At 38.1% G+C, this 20,240-nt stretch overlaps 1 protein-coding gene and 1 long non-coding RNA gene across 9 annotated transcripts in view; one reads left to right on the plus strand and one right to left on the minus strand.

The window, feature by feature from the left end:
• Positions 1 to 17,128, plus strand: part of C5H2orf76 (chromosome 5 C2orf76 homolog) — a 70,623-nt gene extending 53,495 nt beyond the window's left edge. For 2 of the 8 annotated variants that reach the window (XM_072960840.1, XM_072960839.1), the window contains 2 exons: positions 2,621 to 2,702; positions 10,571 to 10,752. In XM_072960840.1, the coding sequence (XP_072816941.1) occupies positions 2,621 to 2,702; positions 10,571 to 10,647 (159 nt within the window). In that variant the 3' untranslated portion in view covers positions 10,648 to 10,752. Of the gene's footprint in view, positions 1 to 2,620; positions 2,703 to 6,669; positions 6,766 to 10,570; positions 10,753 to 15,808 lie in introns of those variants that run through there. The other 6 variants (XR_012072500.1, XR_012072498.1, XR_012072497.1 and 3 more) reach the window with 6 other exon arrangements.
• Positions 5,392 to 7,197, minus strand: LOC140696330 (uncharacterized). Its single transcript, XR_012072502.1, has 2 exons — positions 6,884 to 7,197; positions 5,392 to 5,745 (listed from the first exon to the last, which is right to left on the minus strand). It is a non-coding gene; the product is annotated as an uncharacterized lncRNA (long non-coding RNA).
• Positions 17,129 to 20,240: the final 3,112 nt, after the last annotated feature.

Here is a 20,240-nt window from a genome sequence, read left to right on the forward strand (position 1 = left end):
AAAACAGTTAAGTTGAATCCATATCCTTTTCTTTATGCCAAAATAAATACCCATTGGGTTAATGACTTAAATGTGAAAATGAAACCCATGGGTGAGGATAGAGATGAAATAGATTAACATGAGTAGATAAGTGGTTCAAGCCTGTGATGGGTGCATGGAGCGTTGTACTATTCTGTATACATTGCATATTTAAAATTCTCATGTGATTAAAAGTTTAAAAGATGAAATTAATAAAAACACTAGAAATAAACATGGAATTTAAAAAGTAATCTTAGAGTAAATGTCTAAATATGACAGAAAACCTAGAAGCCGTAAAAGATTGATACATGGCCTTTTACTTTATTCATTTACTTATTCAACAGACATTCAGCACCTTCTTTAAAAAAAAATAACAGTTAGCAAAATGAGGTAAGAAATGAAAACTGGGAGAAAATTTTCTACCTTACATTACCGAAAAGGCCTAATTTTCTTAGAATGTAATGATATTCTACAATTCCATTTAAAAATTATCCTACAAGTCTATTAAAAAAAGAAAATATTCACAACTTGGCTCAATATAAAATAAATACAAATTAAGACTGCACTTAATCTACATCTGCTAGATTGGCAGAGATCAAAAGGTTTTGATAAGACTGAGTTGGTGAGGGTGTGGGAAACAGGGACCCTCAGCGATGGGTGGCATTGGTGTAAGTGGGTACCACTCCTTTGGAGAGTAAGTTGGCAATATCTGTCAAAGTAAAAATTGTTCTTACTACGTCTAGGAATTTATCTTACAGATAAAACTTGACATATGCAAAACGATATATGTACAGGGATAGTTGTTGCAGGATTGTTTATGGTAGCAAGAGATACGGAAACAACCTAAATGTTCATCAGTGTGTTGAGGGGAAGGAGAGTATCTCTTTAATGGGGTATGCTGCAGCCTTGATAAATTATGAGGCAGCTCTTATACTGATTTTGAATGATTTTAAGTATATTTTTTAAGAGAAGAAAGTAAGGCGTTAGAACACAGCCTATTCTGTGCCATTATCTGTATGCAAAAGTTTACACACACATCTCCACATGCACACGTATGGAGACAATTTCTGGAAAGATACACAGGGTACAAATTCTCTGGGGAAGAACTAGGTAGCTGGTGGATGGGGTTGGGAGGAGACTTATTTCTTACTCTGTCCATATGTACTTGGAGAATTTCGTATTGCAAGTATGTATTACTCACTCTTAAATGATTTTTTTTTAATTGAAGTACAGTCAGTTACAATGTGTCAGTTTCTGGCGTACAGCACAATGTCCCAGTCATGCATATACATACAGATTTTTTTTTTCAGTAAAGTTTTTTTTTCCCCCTTTTAATCCATGCGCTTTGGAGTTCCAGCCCCTGTGCTCTCTAGTGAGTGCGTCGTGAAACTTGGAGCGTGGCTTCTGGGGCTGCTCTGGGGCTGCTAAGAGGCCGTTCTGTTGTGCCTCCCTCGCAGGCATGTTCTAGAAAGAGAACCCGTTGCTAAACAGCTGCATGCTGGTTGACAGGTGGTACTGTGTGCCCAACTAGTGCTCACTTCTTGGTGCTGTTTAGGGGCAGATTTCAACCCCAAATTTTCTCCTGTTTTTATTAATTAATTAATTAATTTATTTATTTATTGCTTTTTAAAAATCTTAACCATTCTTTATTATTTTTTTGATTTCTCCTGTGTTTATGATGTTTAACTAGATTTGTGAAGAACATTGGAGAGCAAACTTATCCATCCCCCCACCCCACCCTACATCACACAGAGAGATGTTACAGTTAACATGACACCAGGACCAAGTGTCAGGCGAAGTCTTAAGATAAGTGGACTTTCAGCTGTTGACGCAAACTTTCTTCTCCCAGAAGTCAGGCTGACCAGAGCTTGGCCCTCAGCTCTGGCTGACTAGCCACATGCTCTGGGCCTGTAGCCTAATCTCTCAGAGTCCTCCTGGATTATTGTGAGGATAAGAGGAGATGATGATGATGACAGACCGGTGACAGCTAACATAGCGCTTCCTGTGTGACTGACACTGCATTCAGGGTTTTATGTGCTTCGCTCATTTCATCCTTGGGTTTTTTTTTTCCTCTTTAGTTTTTTTTTGGGAGTGGGTGGTAACTATGTTTATTTATTTCTTTACTTTTACTAGAGGTACTGGGGCTTGAACCCAGGACCTTGTGCATGCTGAGCATGTACTCTAACCACTGAGCTGTACCCTCACCCCCGTCATTTCATCCTTAACCACAGGGTAGTAAGAAGATGCATCCACCCTCCCCCCCCCCTTTTTTTTTTAACAGATGAGGAGACTGAGTCTAAGAGAGGTTATGTAATTTGCTGAGAATGCACAGCTGGATATTGGTGGAACCTGAATTTTAACCCATCTCCGCTCCAGAGCTCCGTGCTCTAGCACTGCCCCCCCACCCCGTGCTTTCCACCGTGTGTGCACTCAGTAGGTGCTCACTGTGTATCTGTTCACTTCTCTCCCTACAGTGATGGCAGCCAACTGTGAGTGAGATTATAGCTGTGACCCAAAGTCACAATCCAGTGTCTTTGAGGACACTTAACAAATATGAAACACATAGAAGTACTGATAAAGGGCAGATTTTCTCTCTCTCTAGACGAACGAACTTGTGTTGAGTTTGGAAGACGATGACAGACTCCTGCTAAGGGAAGATAGCACCCTGAAAGCCGCTGGAATCGGTGAGAAAGAGCATGTGTGCCGCGGAGAGCTGGAGGGGGCACTGGCTTTCCCAGGCTGTGTGGCGATGCCTGACTGATTATATTTGGATAAATTCCTGCAAAGTAAATGCTACCCTTGGCGCTCTTTACACAACCTGATAATTATTCAGAGGAGGAGGACGAGAATGATGTACATTCCGATCATTTGACTGAGGGCAGTAGATATCTGCTCTCCAAACGTTCAGAATGCAAATCGTTCTTTCCAGAAGGTATGCTCAGAATTCTGCTGAGGGTTATTGTAAGTGATTGACAGGTTATTACTCACTTAATAACCTCCCTACTCTTATCAGCATCATTTGAACTGATAGTATGAGAGAAATGGACCTGGTAGAACTAATGTGGAATAATGAAGTGAGGGGTTGTTTGTATAACATGCAGCGTGGTTTCTGATAATCATCGAATCACTCTGGGCTGACCAAGTCATGGAATCCCGAATAGGAGCCTAGTGTGGGCAGTTGAAAAATTGCCTGATTCAGCCTTTCAACCTGGAATATGCATGTAGTTTTATTTTAAAGAAATGCTGTGTGACATATTTTGTGACCATTAGATGTCACTCTAATTCTACTTAAATGTACACTTACGGCTATGTGGCAGTTGGATGAAGATTTTGAGAGAGGTGTGGGCAGCTGAAGGCATACATATGTCTCTGACATACTTTGGTGGTCAGTGACTCTAATGAAACAGCACAAATCACACTTACTTTATAATTTTTTATATGCACTGGTTGAAGAGCACGCTGCGGTTCGTAAAGGTCCATAGTTTTTTTTTTTTTTTCAGGTGTTTTATTGAGTTATTTTAATCACATATCAGGAATTCATTTTTAAATGGCATGTATTGTGGCTAAAGTAAGTTCTTTTTTAATATCTTCCAATTTAAATAGGATTTTACATTTCATGATGTATGTTAAGTCAGATCATTATATTATACACCTTAAACTTGTACATTGCTGTATGTCAACTATATCTCAATAAAACTGGAGGGAAAATTGCAAAAAAAAAGGATTTTAAATAGCGTTACATAGTTTTCTGTGTCTTTAAGTCTATACTATTTCTGTGTCTGTAAGTCTATATTATTGGCTAGATTTAATGTCTTTCTATATTGTGAATGCATAAGATCGATGACTCTTATTTGAAAAAACAATTTTTAATTTGGCATTTACTTCTTCAGTTGGTATTATATTACTATAGCAGGTGACACTGAACAACTGCTTGTTGTTAAGCATAAAATTATTCTGAGTATAATTGGCTGGTATTGATGTGGGAATTGACAGCTCCACAGAAAAGACTGAAAAATCCAAAAAACAACTAAAAATTTTTTTACAGTATGATAAAATTTTGACATCTCAAATAAGCGGGGAAAGGAGTGGATTGGCCAGAAAATTATGTTGGACCCATTGCCAAAACATTTGGGAAACTAAAATTTAAGTTCTTATCTCAGTCTTTATTCCAAAATAAAATTCATATGGAGTACATGTTATAATGTAAAAAAAAGTGTTTAAGTACAATGAAGTAGTTTCATAATCTTGGAAATGAGAAGAGCTTTCTAACCATGACCTTGAAGGCAGAAACTGTAAAGCAGGGAGAAAGGATAGACTTGATCACATAAAGAGAGTTAAAGGGGAAGCAGTAAACTATGAAAAAATATTTGCAGTATATGTGACAAATAAAAAGTTATTAGCCTGACTTGATAAAAAGCTCTTAGAATTAGAATTAAAAAGATAAATAAATTCTACTGGTAGAAGAAATAGCTAACATATGAAAAATAGTTCAGCCTTATTAGTAAGAGAGAAATGCCCATGAAAATAGATACTATTTGTGTAGTCTGCTACTCTGGTGGTTAAGAATTAGAGGCTGGCGTCAGAGTGCTTGGGTTCATAACTTGACTCTGCTGCTGACCGGTGACCTCAGACAAGCAGTCATTATGAGATCAGCAGTCGTGGAGAACAGTGGTAGTATCCGAGGGAGGGCTAGGAAATGGATATTCTCTTGCACTACTGTTGGGACGGTGTATTATTACCTCTAATTTTCTGCAGGTCGATTTGACCACTAAGACTTTCTCAAACTTCTTAACTCTCTGTCCTATCTGTTACCAAGCCAACAGGGATATGCTTCCACTGCTCTGTAGGTCCCCTGAGGTTGGGATATGCCTTCAGGGGGATGGTGGGGTTCTCTCTCATCTTCCCTATTTGAGAATCATTAATTTAAAGCTTTATTTATTGAATGGAAGTAGACTATTGCAGGATACCATTATTATTTAAAAATGTATATATGTATGTGTCTATATATGTATCTGGAGAAGAGATCATACGCAAAAATTATAGAAATGGTTTCTCTGGGTGGTAATTGATTTTTTTCCTTTCTTCTATTATCTAATTGTTCTTGTAATTTAAACTTTTTTCTACAAGTTACATGTATTACTTGTAAATTAAGGACCCAATTTTAGGGAATAAGCTACTGAATTTGGAGAAAATTGTTTTGAATGAAGGCTCTGCATTTTGCTTGCTCTGTGACCTTCTGGAAGCCATTTTTAGCCTCTCTGAACTTCTATTTTGATTTCTGTAAAACAAAACGGAAACAATTAAACCTGTTTCAGAGGGTTGTCTTAGGGTTGAGTAAAAGAATGCATATGAAAGCATCTGGAGCAATGCATGTCAGGGCTCTCACAAATGCTTAGTTTATTTGGAAACCATTTTGGAGAAGACAGTTGGCAAATGTTTTGAATTTTTTAAAACATCAAGGTGTCAGTTTCATTGTCATTACTTTCAGACTGATGTAACGAACCACCTATGAAAGTGGAGAATCAAGTCTCTCGTTCTGTCATTCTTGTTTTAAGGTCGTGAGTCTTGGATCAGAATCCGATCCTTTTCACGGGCTCCCCGCAAGTTTCGAGAGAGCCCTCCTGCCCTGGCAAGCCCGCAGCCCTGGTCAAGGGGGACTTCAGGCCCTGTTGGGGGGCTGATCTCTCCTGCACGTTCCCCTTTGTTGCTGAGGGCAGTTGCCACACCCTGGAGAACAAGCCACAGTTATTATATATGGGGAAGGAGGTGATGGTCCCTGGAGAGCAAAAAAAATCCTAAGTGGGAGAGGAGTCGTAAAAGTGATACTTGAGGTGCATGATTTTTCTAGGGAATTTTCCCTCCCTTGGTGCTGTGCTCGTTAGGTTCTTAAGAGATTTAAGAGAAAAATTCGAAGTCATCCCTCTCTCGCTTTTTACCACTTGATCTTGCTGTAGAGCTGTCACTCTGCTATCACAGCCAGTTGCCATGGGAATAATGCCATTGTAACAAATGTATCATTATGACTTTTCTGTAAAAATCATGAAAGGGGAAAGAAGGACTGTGAGGGGAGAAATTAGGCGAACAAACTTGTTTGAAGATTTCTTTTCTCACCGAGAAATTCTCTGGCCTTTTATCTGCATTGCAGATCTCAATTGTATATTCTATGCCTGACGTCAGGGGAAGTTTTTGCTTGGGGACTTAGTTCTAAAATACACAAGTAAAAAGATTTACTTTGTGGAAGGAAGAAGAAGGCTTTCTCTAGAATTGTTATTTATAATGTGAAGATTTTTATCTTGTTCTTAACAATTGTAGTTTTATGGACTGATTCCCCCAGGTAATACATTTGCATGTTAAATAATTTGGGGGTAATATTTTTTCTCTTTCACTTTGCCACATTCTGCTGCTGTTCTTTTGAATCTTCTCTGGTTTAGGAAAGAAACTGGGGCAGAGTAACTCTTCTAAAGCCAGTTGTGTTTTATAGGAAATATTTTAAAACAAGACACAGTGGGCCCAACCATAAGTGCTTATCTGTGGGAAGAGTTTACATCAAGCCAGATCCTGTAATAATTCCCAAACTCTGGTGGTTGGTTTTCATTTTGCGTGTCACTGCTGTCATCCCCACAACCAGAACCTGGTCTCTGTGTCCTGCAGCTCCTGAGGATCTTGGATGGACAGGTCATATTGTAGGATTCCTTGGCTGCCACTTTTTAAAAAACCAGGACCATCTTTGAGTTGTGTTTCCTGAAGGTTAGTTCCCTTTCCCTTTCTTTTTTGGGTAGTAACATCCCGGGGAATACCTGCTCTCCTTTGACAGTGAGTTAAGGCGGCTGTTAACGTTAACATCGTAGCAGCGATTGTCTGGTACCTGCTAACCCAGGTGGTCGTCCCAGGATCCCAGAGCGGGGGGGTCAGGTTGCACCTCCCAGACATGATTCTTCCCTTTTTACACACCTTCACTGTGGAAATCCACTCTGTGGAAATCACAGTGTCCGGTCTGTCAAAGGTCAGATTCATTTGACTGTTTGTTTTCCTCAAGCTATAGTTTGAAATCATCACTGCCAGCTTGAAAGCAGATGCTCAAGCCATTGTGAGCTAAAAGGCACAGTGGTTGGGAAGTATTTGTTGGACTGTTGACCTCCTTGGGTGAAAAGTTAGAAATATAACTCAGCTGTGGGTATGGTTTTGAACGATTTGTAGATTAGGATTTTGTGACACTTGCAGGGATGGGATATAGTCCAGGAGAGAGGATGAAACTTAGTCGTTTTGGTCTCAAATTGCTACAGAAACCGCATCTTGCCTTTTTTTTTTTTTTTCCCAAAACCTGCAATTAGCACATTACAGCCTACCCTGTGACAGCCTGCCCTGATCATTAATTATCTGTACTGAAGTCAGTACACACATTTCAGGCTCTTTCCTCAGACGACAGTTGCTGTGCTCACACCACTTGGGTGCCGACTAGTACAGGGCTAGGGATTTGGAAACTGTACAGTCAATCCTTGTTGATAGGTGAGCTTATCGAAGTAAATTGGTTGAAGAGTTTAAGTACATTACACTTCATTTTTTTTTTGAGATTTTACATTTAAAATCTGTTTTTAAAAAATATGTTTCAATTTGAAGTCATTACTATAATTTTCCTATTCAGGGTTTATGTGTGTCATAGTGGAAACATTATAAAATTCTTAATTATTCATTTCATATCCAACATCGGAATGTCCTGGCTTGTGTTCATTTCATTAAACTTGAAAGTCAGTATTAAAATGATCCACAAATGGGTTTGGAGGGGTCTTCCCTGATTTCATTTGATAGACAAAGGGATGAGCTGGCAGTGTATTTATTGGATTTGAGATTGCACGTTCATTTCAGATTCACATACCAGGGCACTATGCACCTCAGTGCACTGCTGCCTGCAGCACATTTAATTTAAAATCAGGTGCCTTAGGGGACCCACACACGGTAGACATCCTGGGGGTTCTTCCGGAGCCATTTTACATAGAATTTGGGAAGCAGGCATTTAAGGGCTAATGGTAGAAAGGATGATTATGTAGAGGTCTTGAAAATCTTTCGTAATTTGTTTTCATTTTAATTGGCAAGTAAATTTGCAGCCTAAGTACGCAAAATCATTCTCTCAAACATTTTCAACAGAGTTTTATAGCTTTTCAAAACATTATATTCTGTTTCTGTGAGGACCACATTGCTAAACTTTAAAAGCCATTTTATGTCTTACTTTCAAATGTTCTGAGCAACTAACTCTTCATTTGTGTGTTGTTCTCCAGTTCGTTAAGGGTGAAAAATGTTATCCACCTGGAGCATGTGAGTTTAACCCACTTATCAGTTTAGGTTTCCAGAAAAAAATTCATTCACCTGAAAATAAAATCTTTACCTTAGATGATCTCATTTTGAGCCTGTATTATAGGTATCATTTAAATAATGGATTGATCCATAAGTTCATTAGACCCAAGAGAGCTTAACATGTCAAAACAAAAATGCTCGGTCAATTCTTCCTTTACATCTGCTTATTCTAAACCTATTATTGCTGTACAGAAGAGCTGTACGATGTGTTAGTTTCTCAAAAAGGGTGCAGATAAATGTCAGCTGCAGTAAGTGAACGTTGTAATTACAGTTAGTGCTCATTGAGCGGAGTCTGTGTGGGCAAAGTGCTATGTAAAGTTCTGTATGTAAATAGCACATCGTGGATGAAACCTTGCATTGTGATTATTAAGAACAGGGTGCTTTTGCTCATTCTCCATTAGGAGGAGGATATTAGAATCACTTGCAAATGATATAGGTCTACCTCTGGGGTTGTTTCCTTTCAAAAAAGGAAGCCTCAGGAGCTTTTATATAAAGGACAGATCTCAAAATGTCTTCTCTTTGAATATTGAATTTTTTGAAGCCCCCTTTTCAACATTTTACTGATTCAAAGTGTTTTTACTGATTCCAAGTGTAGAGCCTCTTAGCCGTTCTTTTAAATGCTATGTACTTTCTTTTGGTTTTTTTTTTTCTTTTTAATTCTTAATAGTCAGTTTTCAATGTTAGTTTCAGGTGTACAGCCAAGCAATTCAGTTATACATATACATACATACATTTTTTTTTTAGATTCTTTTCCATTATAAACGATATTTTCTTGTAAAAATTAACTGTACATTAACTCACTATTTGTCCAGGGTGCCTTTGTTTACACTCGCTCTCATTGATTCCTGGTTTTTTTTGGCTGTGTCTCATGCCCCACACCCAGACTCACTGTGACAAGAGTTTGTAATCTGATTTTCATCAAGATTAATCTTCATTTAATCTTGAAGCTGTTCAAGGACTGGAGTGAGATTCTGAGACTATGGGTGATTTATTTTCTGCTTTCCACATTTCTGTGTTTTCTGTAATAAGCACGGGTAATTTAGTATTGAGAAATTAGTAATTTCATATTCTTAAAACCAGCAAAAACATTTTTTTAATGAAATGTCACGCTAAGCTCTTTAATTTCATTCTTCTGTGATAAATTCTAATGATGAGATATGAGAGTTGTAAACTAGGTGACTGGTAGTAATCTTTGGCATCCTTCCTTATTATCCTATTTATTTGGCTAGAAGAGTTTTACTTGTCTGTTTTTAAAGGATATGTTAATTGAGCAATCAGTATTCATTACAAATAATCTTGTCTGTTTTCTTGTCAAGAGTCTGAAGGCCCTTTTGCTCTTTCTGTAAAAGCTAAGCAGACTGTATTAACTTCTGATTTAATTTAAAAAACGAATGTGAAACTTGTTGGTGCAACACCTTAAAGAATTGCATGTTTAATAATTGGAAGGCTTTCCATCAGATTTGTCTCCAGTCTGAATTAATAATGTTGCTGACTTATTGTTTTAGAAGACAGAGTCCTTGACCTGCTAGGTTGAAAGAATTGTGACTGCTCTGAACCTTTGTGGGTCCTTTAGCTGTGCTACATCCCCTGTGAATAATTAGAGGTATTTGAAGGTATTGCGGTGGAAGCCAATTTGTGTCTTTCACTTTGCATATTGTTGAAGCCTCATGAATTAATCATAAGCAGGCAAAAATTAACTTCTTCAGACACATATTTTGATGGGTCATGAGGGAGAATGTAAAATGATCTGTAAAATATTCTACTGATCCTCTAAGTATTAAAGTATTATACCTACAGGCTAATTTCAGAGGAAAAAAAGAGAGTTTTTCTTCCTCCTTCAGTAACTGAATAGCAAACTGGAAAAAAAATAAAGGTTTATTATTTCTGGGACTGTTAAGAAGACTGTAATGAGCAATTTTACGATTTCCGGAAAACCAGACTCTTGTGTTAATTCTTGTTTTTAATTTTGGAGTTCTTCCTTTTTTTATTTTTAAATGGGTTGAATTCTTGACTCTTATAACTACTACTTGTACTTCTTGTTGATTTTTGTGAAATGTGAAACCAAATAAATAACTGATCTTTCTCCCGTTAGGCATCTAAAGCACTGAATCAAAGTTATATGGATTACCATACTTGTTTAAAATCTAGTTTTACATTAAAATTTCTTTTCCATTCTCTATAGTTCTTTTTTTTTTTTTCCCAGCCAATGAAACTGAAATTGCATTCTTCTGTGAAGAAGACTATAAGAACTACAGAGCTAATCCCATCTCATCCTGGTGAAAACCTCACAGGGGCTTCCTTTTTGCATACTTGTATTAAGCTCTTTATTCCACTGGTGAGTTTTTGAAATTGACAAATAAACTTAAAAAAACAAAAACAAACTAATCCTAGGCTCTGCCACTTGAAGTAAAATCTGTGGTGTTTTCTCTCTTCTGCAGGTCTCATTTTTTCATTCTTGTAAAAGAATATATTTATGGAAAACACATTTGATTTTTTTTTTTGACTGAAAGAAATAGTTATTCAGAAATTAGCATGGAGTTTTGGTTCTTTAGTCAATTTGTTTTTCTGAAATTAGGGGTCATTTTGGTGACCTGAATGTTGGATTCTTTAAAGAGTATAAGGCTAAGGTCATTCTTTTTATTTTGTTTTCTCCGTGGTTTCTAATTAGAGCCCCTGTTACTATCTTAGGCTAGCAGGGATTTTAAGAGTCTCTCGTGACCATGAATGCCATCTTGTCACTCACCGTGATATACACCACCACACAGGAGATTGAACTGGGTGTATTTTAGGGAGGTTTTCTGATATAAGAGGGTTACTTCTTTCTTTTCATATTTCAACCTACACAAATAGCATCGCCAAAATGTGTTTTTCTGAGCTATGTTTCCTGACTTCAGGAACAACCTATAATAGAATCAAACTCATTTATTTGGAGAGAGAAGGTGGCAGGATGTTTGCACTTCTGGAAGAAAACTGTTCATTGAGAACAAGTCTAAGTAATGGACAATACATTCTTTCAAAATAATGTAATACTTTAATGGCTGACTGCCAGCACCTGAAGGGTAGTGGATTCAGGAGGGCCTCTCAGCCAGCATGCATCTAATGAGAACTCTGAGAGAGGTTAGTTGGCTCTAGAACTACTCCATGAACCTTTAAAATTGTAGGGCAAATTGGTTTCATTGTGGTGGAGACTAACTTAAGAAAGCCTATTCTTAAAAAAAAAAATCAACCTTGAAAGTCTGGTTAACGTAACTAGAAGATATGTTGCTTTGTTGAAAGATTGAATACAGCCTTGTTTACAATGACTTTTATTTATATTATTCATTGTTTCTTTCCTTAAAGTGCTGAATGAACAGATAACGTAGGCTCCTCGGGAGTTCATAAAGAATAATAAGACAGAGTTTTTCCTTCAGTGAGTGCGGAAAGATATAAAAGCAAGTAATTTTGATGTAATAGCAGTGCAGACTGCTATGGAAGCATTGACAACGGGGTAGTTAATTCTGTGTGGATTTGTTTTTATTTTAAAAGAAGTACCAGTTGAGCTTTGTTTTAAAATATTGAATAGGAATTTTTGCGTAGTAGAAATAAGGGAAAGGGATTTAGGAAGAAGGAACAGCATGTGTAAAGGCAAAGCACAGTGAAGGAGCTTAGGGTTTTCATAGAAAGCACATCTTTCAAGGTGCTGGAGTGTAAAGTACTTGGAGTAGAAGGTTGGTTGAGGTCAGCCTCTTAAATCATTGCCAAGGAGTTGGAACTTTATATAGTAGGTAGGTGGGAGCCAGTGGAAACATCTAAACAGGTGACATTATTAGATTTCTATTTTAGAAAGTAAGCTTTGGCTTACAGTGTCCAGATGGCAGAAAGAATAGAGGACAGTTGTCATAGACCAGGTGAAGCCTAGAAGGGATGGGGGAGGACAGGAGACCTTGTTGAGATAGTGCTAACATTTGGTCAGGCATTCAGTGGCAGGCATTGTGTTAGGTACTTTACATGTGTTATCTCATTTAATTTTTATCACACTCTTTAGTTTTGATAGTGTCATATTTATTTATAGATGAGGAAATGGGGGCTCAGAGAGATAAAGTAACTTAGCCAAGGCAATGCAGTAATGTGCATTGGGATTGGAACCAGGTCTGTTTAAATTCCTGACCTTGCCCATTCCATCCTGTGGCCTCCCCAGGAGAGATATGAGGTAGAATGACTGGTAGAACCTTTGGGACTGGTGTGGAAAGTAGAGGAGGAGGGATGGACACTTCAGTGGTTCTTGCTGGAGTGAGTGACTGCATTGATGACAGCATCAACCCCAGTAGAGAATTTAGTAAATACAGTATCAGGTTAAGAAAAAGCATATTCCATTTGAGTATTTTGCAAACATTCAATTTATGCATGGTTTTCTTATTTAAGAAAAATTAAGCATACCTTTACCTGTATATTTTCTGTTTAACAAATAATGCCAAAATATGTACATAGGCATAATGCTTTGTTTTGGCGTGTATTTATTTTCCTTATTAGAAAGTTACATATAGGACTATTTCACTCAAACACAGATGTAAAAAAATAAAAAAAATAAAATATATTGTGACTAAAAAGAGCTTTTACAAGGAGTGAAGAAAGATTGGTTCAAACATAGAAAACTTATCAGTGTACATAATTCACAAAGTATGTAAAGAAGAAAGAAATTATGCTATCTGAATAGATGCCAGAAAAGCATTTGATGATGTGCAATCCCTTGCATGAATAAAAACTAAGAATAGAACAGAATGCCCTTAATCTGATGAAGGTCAACCACAGAAAACCTACTAATGGAGAAGTGCTTAAGCAAACCTACGAGATGAAAAGGACAAGGAGGACCACTATTATATTCAGAATTGTCCTGCCAGTCTTATTGTAGCCAATGCAATAAGAAAAGTAATGAGAACCACAGACGTTGGAAAGGAGGAGACAAAACATTCATTTGCAGACAGTATGACTGTAAGAGAATCAACTGACAAGTTATGAGTCCTAATAAGAGACTTCAACAGTGTTTGATAATAAACTTGAAATGTGCACAAAAGCTATAAAAATGTTACTAGAGGATATAAAAGACCTAAATAAAGAGAGAGATACTACATGTTCATAGAAGGAAGCTTTGGTGTGGTAAAGGTGTAGAGTTATACCTAATCTGTAATTTAGTGCAACCTCAGTCAAAATCCCAAAGGACTTATATTGGAATTTGACAATCTGATTTTAAGATTCATTTGGAAAAGTAAATGTGTAAGAATAACCAAGATCAATTTGGAGAAACAAAAAGAAAGCGGGATTGCCTACCAGATGTCAAAATATATTTTAAACCTGTAGTAATTAAAACAGCTAGGTTGTGATACAGAAATAGACCAACAAAATCAGTGGAGTAGATTAGAGTAGAAACTGACTGATGTATATGGAAACTTAGAATATAATAAAGGTAGTGTTTGTAATCAGTGGGGAAAAGAAGGATATTTAGCACCTGGCTAGGCATTAAAAATATAATTAAGAACACTACTTCCTACCATTCACTAAAATTTCAGTTGGAGTAAATAAGCATGCAAAACAAGATGATAAACTTACTAGAAAAAAAGGATTGTTTTTATGACCTTGGAGTAGAGATGGCCTTCTTAAAACACGACATACAGATAGCATAATTTGCTGAATTTGATGTATCTACATAAAAAACTGAATCCCCCCCCCCCAAAATTATAAACAGAGGTTGAAAGACAAGTGAAGACTGGGAAAAATTTCTTACACTTAGAAGGTAGACAGAGGATTAGTTTCCAAAATATGTAAAGAACTCTTATTATAAGTCAATAAGAAAAGGATGAACCTGAAACAAAAATGGGCATATATTGTAAAAAACAAATTTGTAAATAAAACAAAACAAAACAAAACATATATGGCTTATAAAAATGTGAAAAAGATGCACATCCTGTTATTCAAGGTAATTAAAATAGCAGTATCATTTTCATTCATCAAGTTGGCAAAAAGAAAAGGGTTTGGTAACAAGTATTGGCAGTGATGTGTGCCCGCACTGCCAATGGGAGTATAAATTCATGTACAGTCAAACTCAGCAAGCAATTTGGTGTGGTATGTATTTAAATAGCAAATGTGTGTTTTCTATTGGCCCAGCAGCTCCAATTCCTAAAATTTGTCCCAAAGAAATCCTCTCAGGCCTACAGAAGGAGGCATGTATAAGGGAATTCATTGCAGTCTCATTTATAGTAAAAGAAAAAAAAATGCTGTGAACAACCTAAGTGATGTCAGTAGGAAAGTAGCTAAATAATGTTTGGTTTATCTATATTCTGGGTTACTACTTAATATAAAACAATGAGAGACATTCATGTGTCTGATATGGGACAGTCTGAGTCATCTTGATGAAATTTAGAGGGACTCATAAACTAATGTCATTTGTTTAAAAAGCACAAAATGATTATATATATAGATATATAACGTGTATATCTATGCGGGTATATGAATACACACATTGTGTACACATATATACATATACACAAAAGAACACACACCGAATTGATAACATCAGTTACCTCTGGGGAGGAGACTAGAACTGGGAGGCAAAGGTGGTGAATGGCTGTATCTGTAATGTTGACTTTACAAGGAGAATGTATTTGTCTTAATTAGTAAAACCTGATGCATGTGTAGAAATTGAAAGAAGCAGGAAAAAAAAAACCATGAGGTAATTGCCATTAACATTTTGGCATATTTCATTTGGGTTGTTTTTCCCACATATTTTTTTTAATGTTTCTCATCTTTTTGGTGTGTTTTAAGTTAGATGACTAATATCTACTCATTAAAGACAACCAACTCTAAGGTTAAAAAGTAAAATTCCCCTTCAGCAGTCACCTCTTTGCATGGCTTGGTTTATGCTTTAAGAGTTTTTTTTTCCTGTACATATAATTGAAATGTGCATTTTATTTTATTTTTAAGCAACTTTATTTTGGTGTAATTTCTGTACAGTAAACTACACGTATTTCAGGTGTACAATTTGATGAATTTTGAAAGTTGTATATACCTATGGAACCACTACCACAATCAAGATAGCTAACATTTTCATCACTCCCCAAAAGGTGCAAATTTTGAACTCCCAGTTTATCCCTTCCAACCCTCTTCCCCCCTGGTAACCATAAGTTTGTTATCTATGTGAGTCTGTTTCTGTTTTGTAAAGACACATTTGTGTCTTTTTTTTTTTTTAAGATTTCACATATGAGCGATATCATACTGTATTTTTCTTTCTCTTTCTAGCTTACTTCACTTAGAATGACAATCTCTAGGTCCATCCATGTTGCTGCAAATGGCATTTTATTCTTTTTATGGCTGAGTAGTATTCCATTGTATAAATATACCACATCTTCTTTATCCAGTCATCTGTCCATGGACATTTAGGTTGTTTCTGTGTCTTGTCTATTGTAAATAGTGCTGCTATGAACATTGGGATGCAGGTGTCTTTACTTTGCCCAGGAGTGGGATTGCTGGATCATATGGTAAGTTTATTTTTAGTTTTTTAAGGAACCTCCATACTGTCCTTCATAGTGGCTGCACCAATTTGCATTCCCACCAACAGTGTGGGAGGGTTCTTTTTTCTCCACAGCCTCTCCAGCATTTATCATTTGTGGACTTTTTAATGATGGCCATTCTGACTGGTGTGAGGTGATACCTCACTGTAGTTTTGATTTGCATTTCTCTAATAGTAAGTGATATTGAGTATCTTTTCATATGCCTGTTGGCCATCTGGATATCTTCTTTGGAGAAATGTCTATTTAGATCTTCTGCCCATTTTTTGATTGGGTTGCTTGCTTGTTTGTTTGTTTGATACTAAGCTGTGTGAGTTGTTTGTATATTTGAGAAATTAGTCCTTTGTCCATTAATCATTTGCAAATATTTTCTCCCATTCTGTAGGTTGTCTTTTTGTTTTGTTGATAGTATTCTTAGCTGTGCAGAAAACTTTTAAGTTTAATTAGGTCCCATTTGCTTATTTTTGCTTTTATTTCCATTGCTTTAGGTGCTGGTTCAGAAAAATACTGCTGTGATTTATGTCTAGGAGTGCTCTGCCTATGTTTTCCTGTAGGAGTTTTACAGTATCAGGTCTTACATTTAGGTCTTTAATCCATTTTCACTTACTTTTGTATATGGTGTTAAAGAATGTTCTAATTTCATTCTTTTACAGGTAGCTGTCCAGTTTTCCCAGGATCACATATTGAAGAGACTCTTTCCTCCATTGTATATTCTTGCCTCCTTTGTCATAGATTAATTCACCATAAATGTGTGGGTTTATTTCTGGACTTTCTATCCTGTCCCATTGAGCTATGTGTCTGTTTTTGTGCCAGTACCATACTGTTTTGCATACTGTAGCTTTATAGTATAGTCTGAAGTCAGGGGACATGATTCTCCCAGTTTTGTTCTCATTTTTTAAGACTGTTTTGGCTATTTGGGGTCTTTTGTTTTTCCATACAAATTTTAACGTTTTTTTTTCTCTGTAAAAAATGTCATTGGTAATTTGATAGGGATTGCACTGAATCTGTATATTGCCTTGGGTAGTATGGCCTTTTTAACAATATTGATTCTTCCAATCCGAGAACACAGTATACCTGTCCATCTGTTTATGTCATCTTCAGTTTCTTTCATCAGTGTCTGATTGTTTTGGGAGTACAGGTCCTTTGCTTCCTTGGGTAGCTTTATTCCTAGGTATTTTATTCTTTTTGATGTGATGGTAATAAATGTGCATTTTAAAGCATTATCATTTGATGTATGTATTTAATTTTTTTAAACTTTTTTATTTATTAAACATTTTTATTTAAAAATTTTTAGTGGAGGGAGGGAATTACATTTTGTTTGTTTGTTTATTTTAATGGAGGTACTGGGGATTGAACCCAGGACCTCATGCATGCTAAGTGTGTGCTCTACCCCTGAGCTGTACCCTCTCCCCTCATTTGATATATTTTAAAACGTCATTCTCTTAAATATGGTGGAGAAGTCTCATTTTCTTTTTGAATCATCGTTGTGTGCCAGACACTGCATGTGTTTTCTATATGAAGTCCTCGAGTTGGAGAGAGCTACAGGTAGCCCCTACTGTGAAACGGAGAAGATGGTGCCCACGTCACAGAGTCTTGGGGATCACGTGAGAAACAGGGGACTGAGCAGGCAGGGCCTGGCGCGAGGTGAGTGCTCGTCCAGTGCCTAATGATACTCATTGTGAGCAGCGCAGTAGCATCAACTTCATCTTGGAGCCAAACACCCTGACCCTCTCTGCTATTAAGCCACTTGTCCAAGGCCTAAAATCTGGTAAGTCAAAGAGCAGGTTTCCTCTGGCTTCACATACCTCTTTCTGCTACTCTTTGAAAACAAGGGGCGTCTGGCCTTTGGAGAAATATGGTATGAAGGTTGTCAACTACCAGCTGAGGGACTGTGTCCCATTTTTGTTGATTGACACCCCTTCTCCATGCATTTTGAACTCCACCAGCACGATGGTGGGTCTTGGGCCTCTTTGGGCCTGAGAAGTCTCCATCTCTCACATTGAACCCTCAGCATGAAGCTCATTGCCACTACCAACCTCTCACTCCACACTTCCAGCGTTTATGGGAGTTGGGGGAGGAGAGCATGGCTTTTGTCACTTTTTTTCTATCAAAGGAGATACATGTATTCAAAGAATCAGACCTGAGACCAGTTCCCCCACACCCAAATGTGCATTTTGGGTTATAGCACTAACACTGACTTTTTTTTTTTAATAGGATCTTTTTTTTTTTTTTTACAAGGGGGAGATAACTAGGTTTATTTATTTATTCACGTTTTCAGTGGAGGTACTAGGGATTGAACCCAGGACCTTGCGCATGCTAAGCGTGCGCTGTACCACTTGAGCTACACCCTCCCCCCAACACTGACTTTGGATAATGGCCTTTGGTGACTCATTTTTTTATCGTTAGGGAGAGGCTCATATAACGTGTAATGATTTAAAAGAAACATACAGGATGTTTGTCATAGTGCTCTACAATGTGGGTTTTTTGAGAGCAGTGACCCTACTCTATTCTGTGCTTCTGGTTCTTCCCATGAGTCTTCAGTAAATAATGTCATTCACAGGCAGCAAGATTTAAGATGGATAAAATCCATTTCAGGTCCCAGATGATGTCCTGTGACTCCTGAAATAAGTGAAGGCAAATCATTTGGGGCATGCAGACCATTTGGGGAATGCTGCCTTGATTTTTAAGCTTTTCGTTTTAGCCTCATTCCTCTTAAGTCCAATCCACAGGAAAAAAGCTGCCACCAATATAATGATATTCTCGTGGGCCATCAGTCAGCAGAGTACTCTGAAGGCTCTGCTCCTTGAACAGGGCTAAGGCAAGTGGTAAGGATGAGATCATGCAGGCTTTTTCCCCCCATTCTCACTTGGTGGGAAGTGAGAGCCAGAAAGATGGAGAGCTGTCATCTTCAATCCTCTCATTGTTAAATCCTGTTGAGTGAAAAGCAGAAATCTCATTTAATTTCCTGATCATTGCCCCTCCCTCCTTCCTATAACCCTAGCCTTGGGCCTGTGCCATCAGACTGCTAATCGCCTGCCTCCCACCCCGCTGTTGCAGCTGCAGGATCCAGTGCCAGGCCCCCCTGTTCCTTGCAAACTCAGCTCCTGGCTCCTGCCAATAATTCTCCTGTTGTAATATTGTAGAGATCAGCCTTCCAGTACCACGGGGCCCTCAGGTCACTGGCCAGCTCAACTGCAGTGTACTTACCTACTGTCTTGGCCACCTACTCTCTGCAGTAACGTTAGCCAGTCATCAGTCACCATACCCGTCCACAACTTCATCTCAGTATTCCGCCCATTCTCAAATCACTGCCTCCTGTCTTTCCATTTCCCTGTAGTGCCCCCCTCCTAAGGTTCTTCAACCCTGGCAGACCTACAGCTCATTGACCTAACCATCTTTTCACCATCCTTCCCCGTCACCTAGTTGAGATTCTCTGGTCTTCCATCATCATTCCTTTGTTCAGACTCTCACTTCCCTTACCACCCCCATGTCCCTGGGTTTAATTTCACTCTCCACCTCTACAGCTGCCCTGGGATAGCGGCACATGACTGGATAAAAACACATTGACTGACAAAGCTTTAGTTCCTGACCGCTAAGCTCAGATCCGTCCCTAACACTGCCCTGCAGGTCTTGCACTTCCCTGGTTCCATTGCTCCTCTGGTTCCATTGCTCCCCTCTGCCCTCAGTTCTAACACCTCCTCTCTTTCTAACTCTGAGCTGCTCTCCTTGCTTCCTATTTCACTGAGAAAATAGAAGCCATTAGAAGATAGCTTCTGTTCCACCACCGTGTCCCCCTCCCTGCGACGGTGGTGAACTCGCAGTGCCCCTTCCTAAGTCTGTGCTCTACTTGTGTATCCATCCCTGTCTCTTGAGTATTTCAAGCACCAGCACAGCACTTGCCCCCACCCCGCTCTGTCTCCTGCATCTTCACATCTCTCCTCTCTACCAGATCACTCCCACCAGCGTATAAATGTGCTGCAACGTCTCCAATCTTCACCCTCCCATAACACTTGTCCTGTTTTCCCTTCACAGCCAAGTTCCTTAACGGTTATCCACACCCTCTTTTTTTCCCTTTCTCTCTTCTCATTTTCCCCTGAACTCTCTCCAGTTGGGTTTCCATATGCATCAATCTGTAGAAACGGGTTGGGTAGGATCATCAGTGGTTTCTCTGTTGCCAAAGAAATAAGATTCTCTGTCTTCAAATTTCTTAACCCAGCAAAAATATCTGACACTGAGATTCAGGGGACACCTCCCTTCTTGCAAACACTTTCTTCATTTGGCTTCCTTGTGCTCCCCTGGCCACTCATCCTGATTTCCTTTGCTGATTCTTCTTTA

Source organism: Vicugna pacos, chromosome 5, assembly GCF_048564905.1.
Source record: "Vicugna pacos chromosome 5, VicPac4, whole genome shotgun sequence".
NCBI classification, from domain to species: Eukaryota; Metazoa; Chordata; class Mammalia; order Artiodactyla; family Camelidae; genus Vicugna; species Vicugna pacos.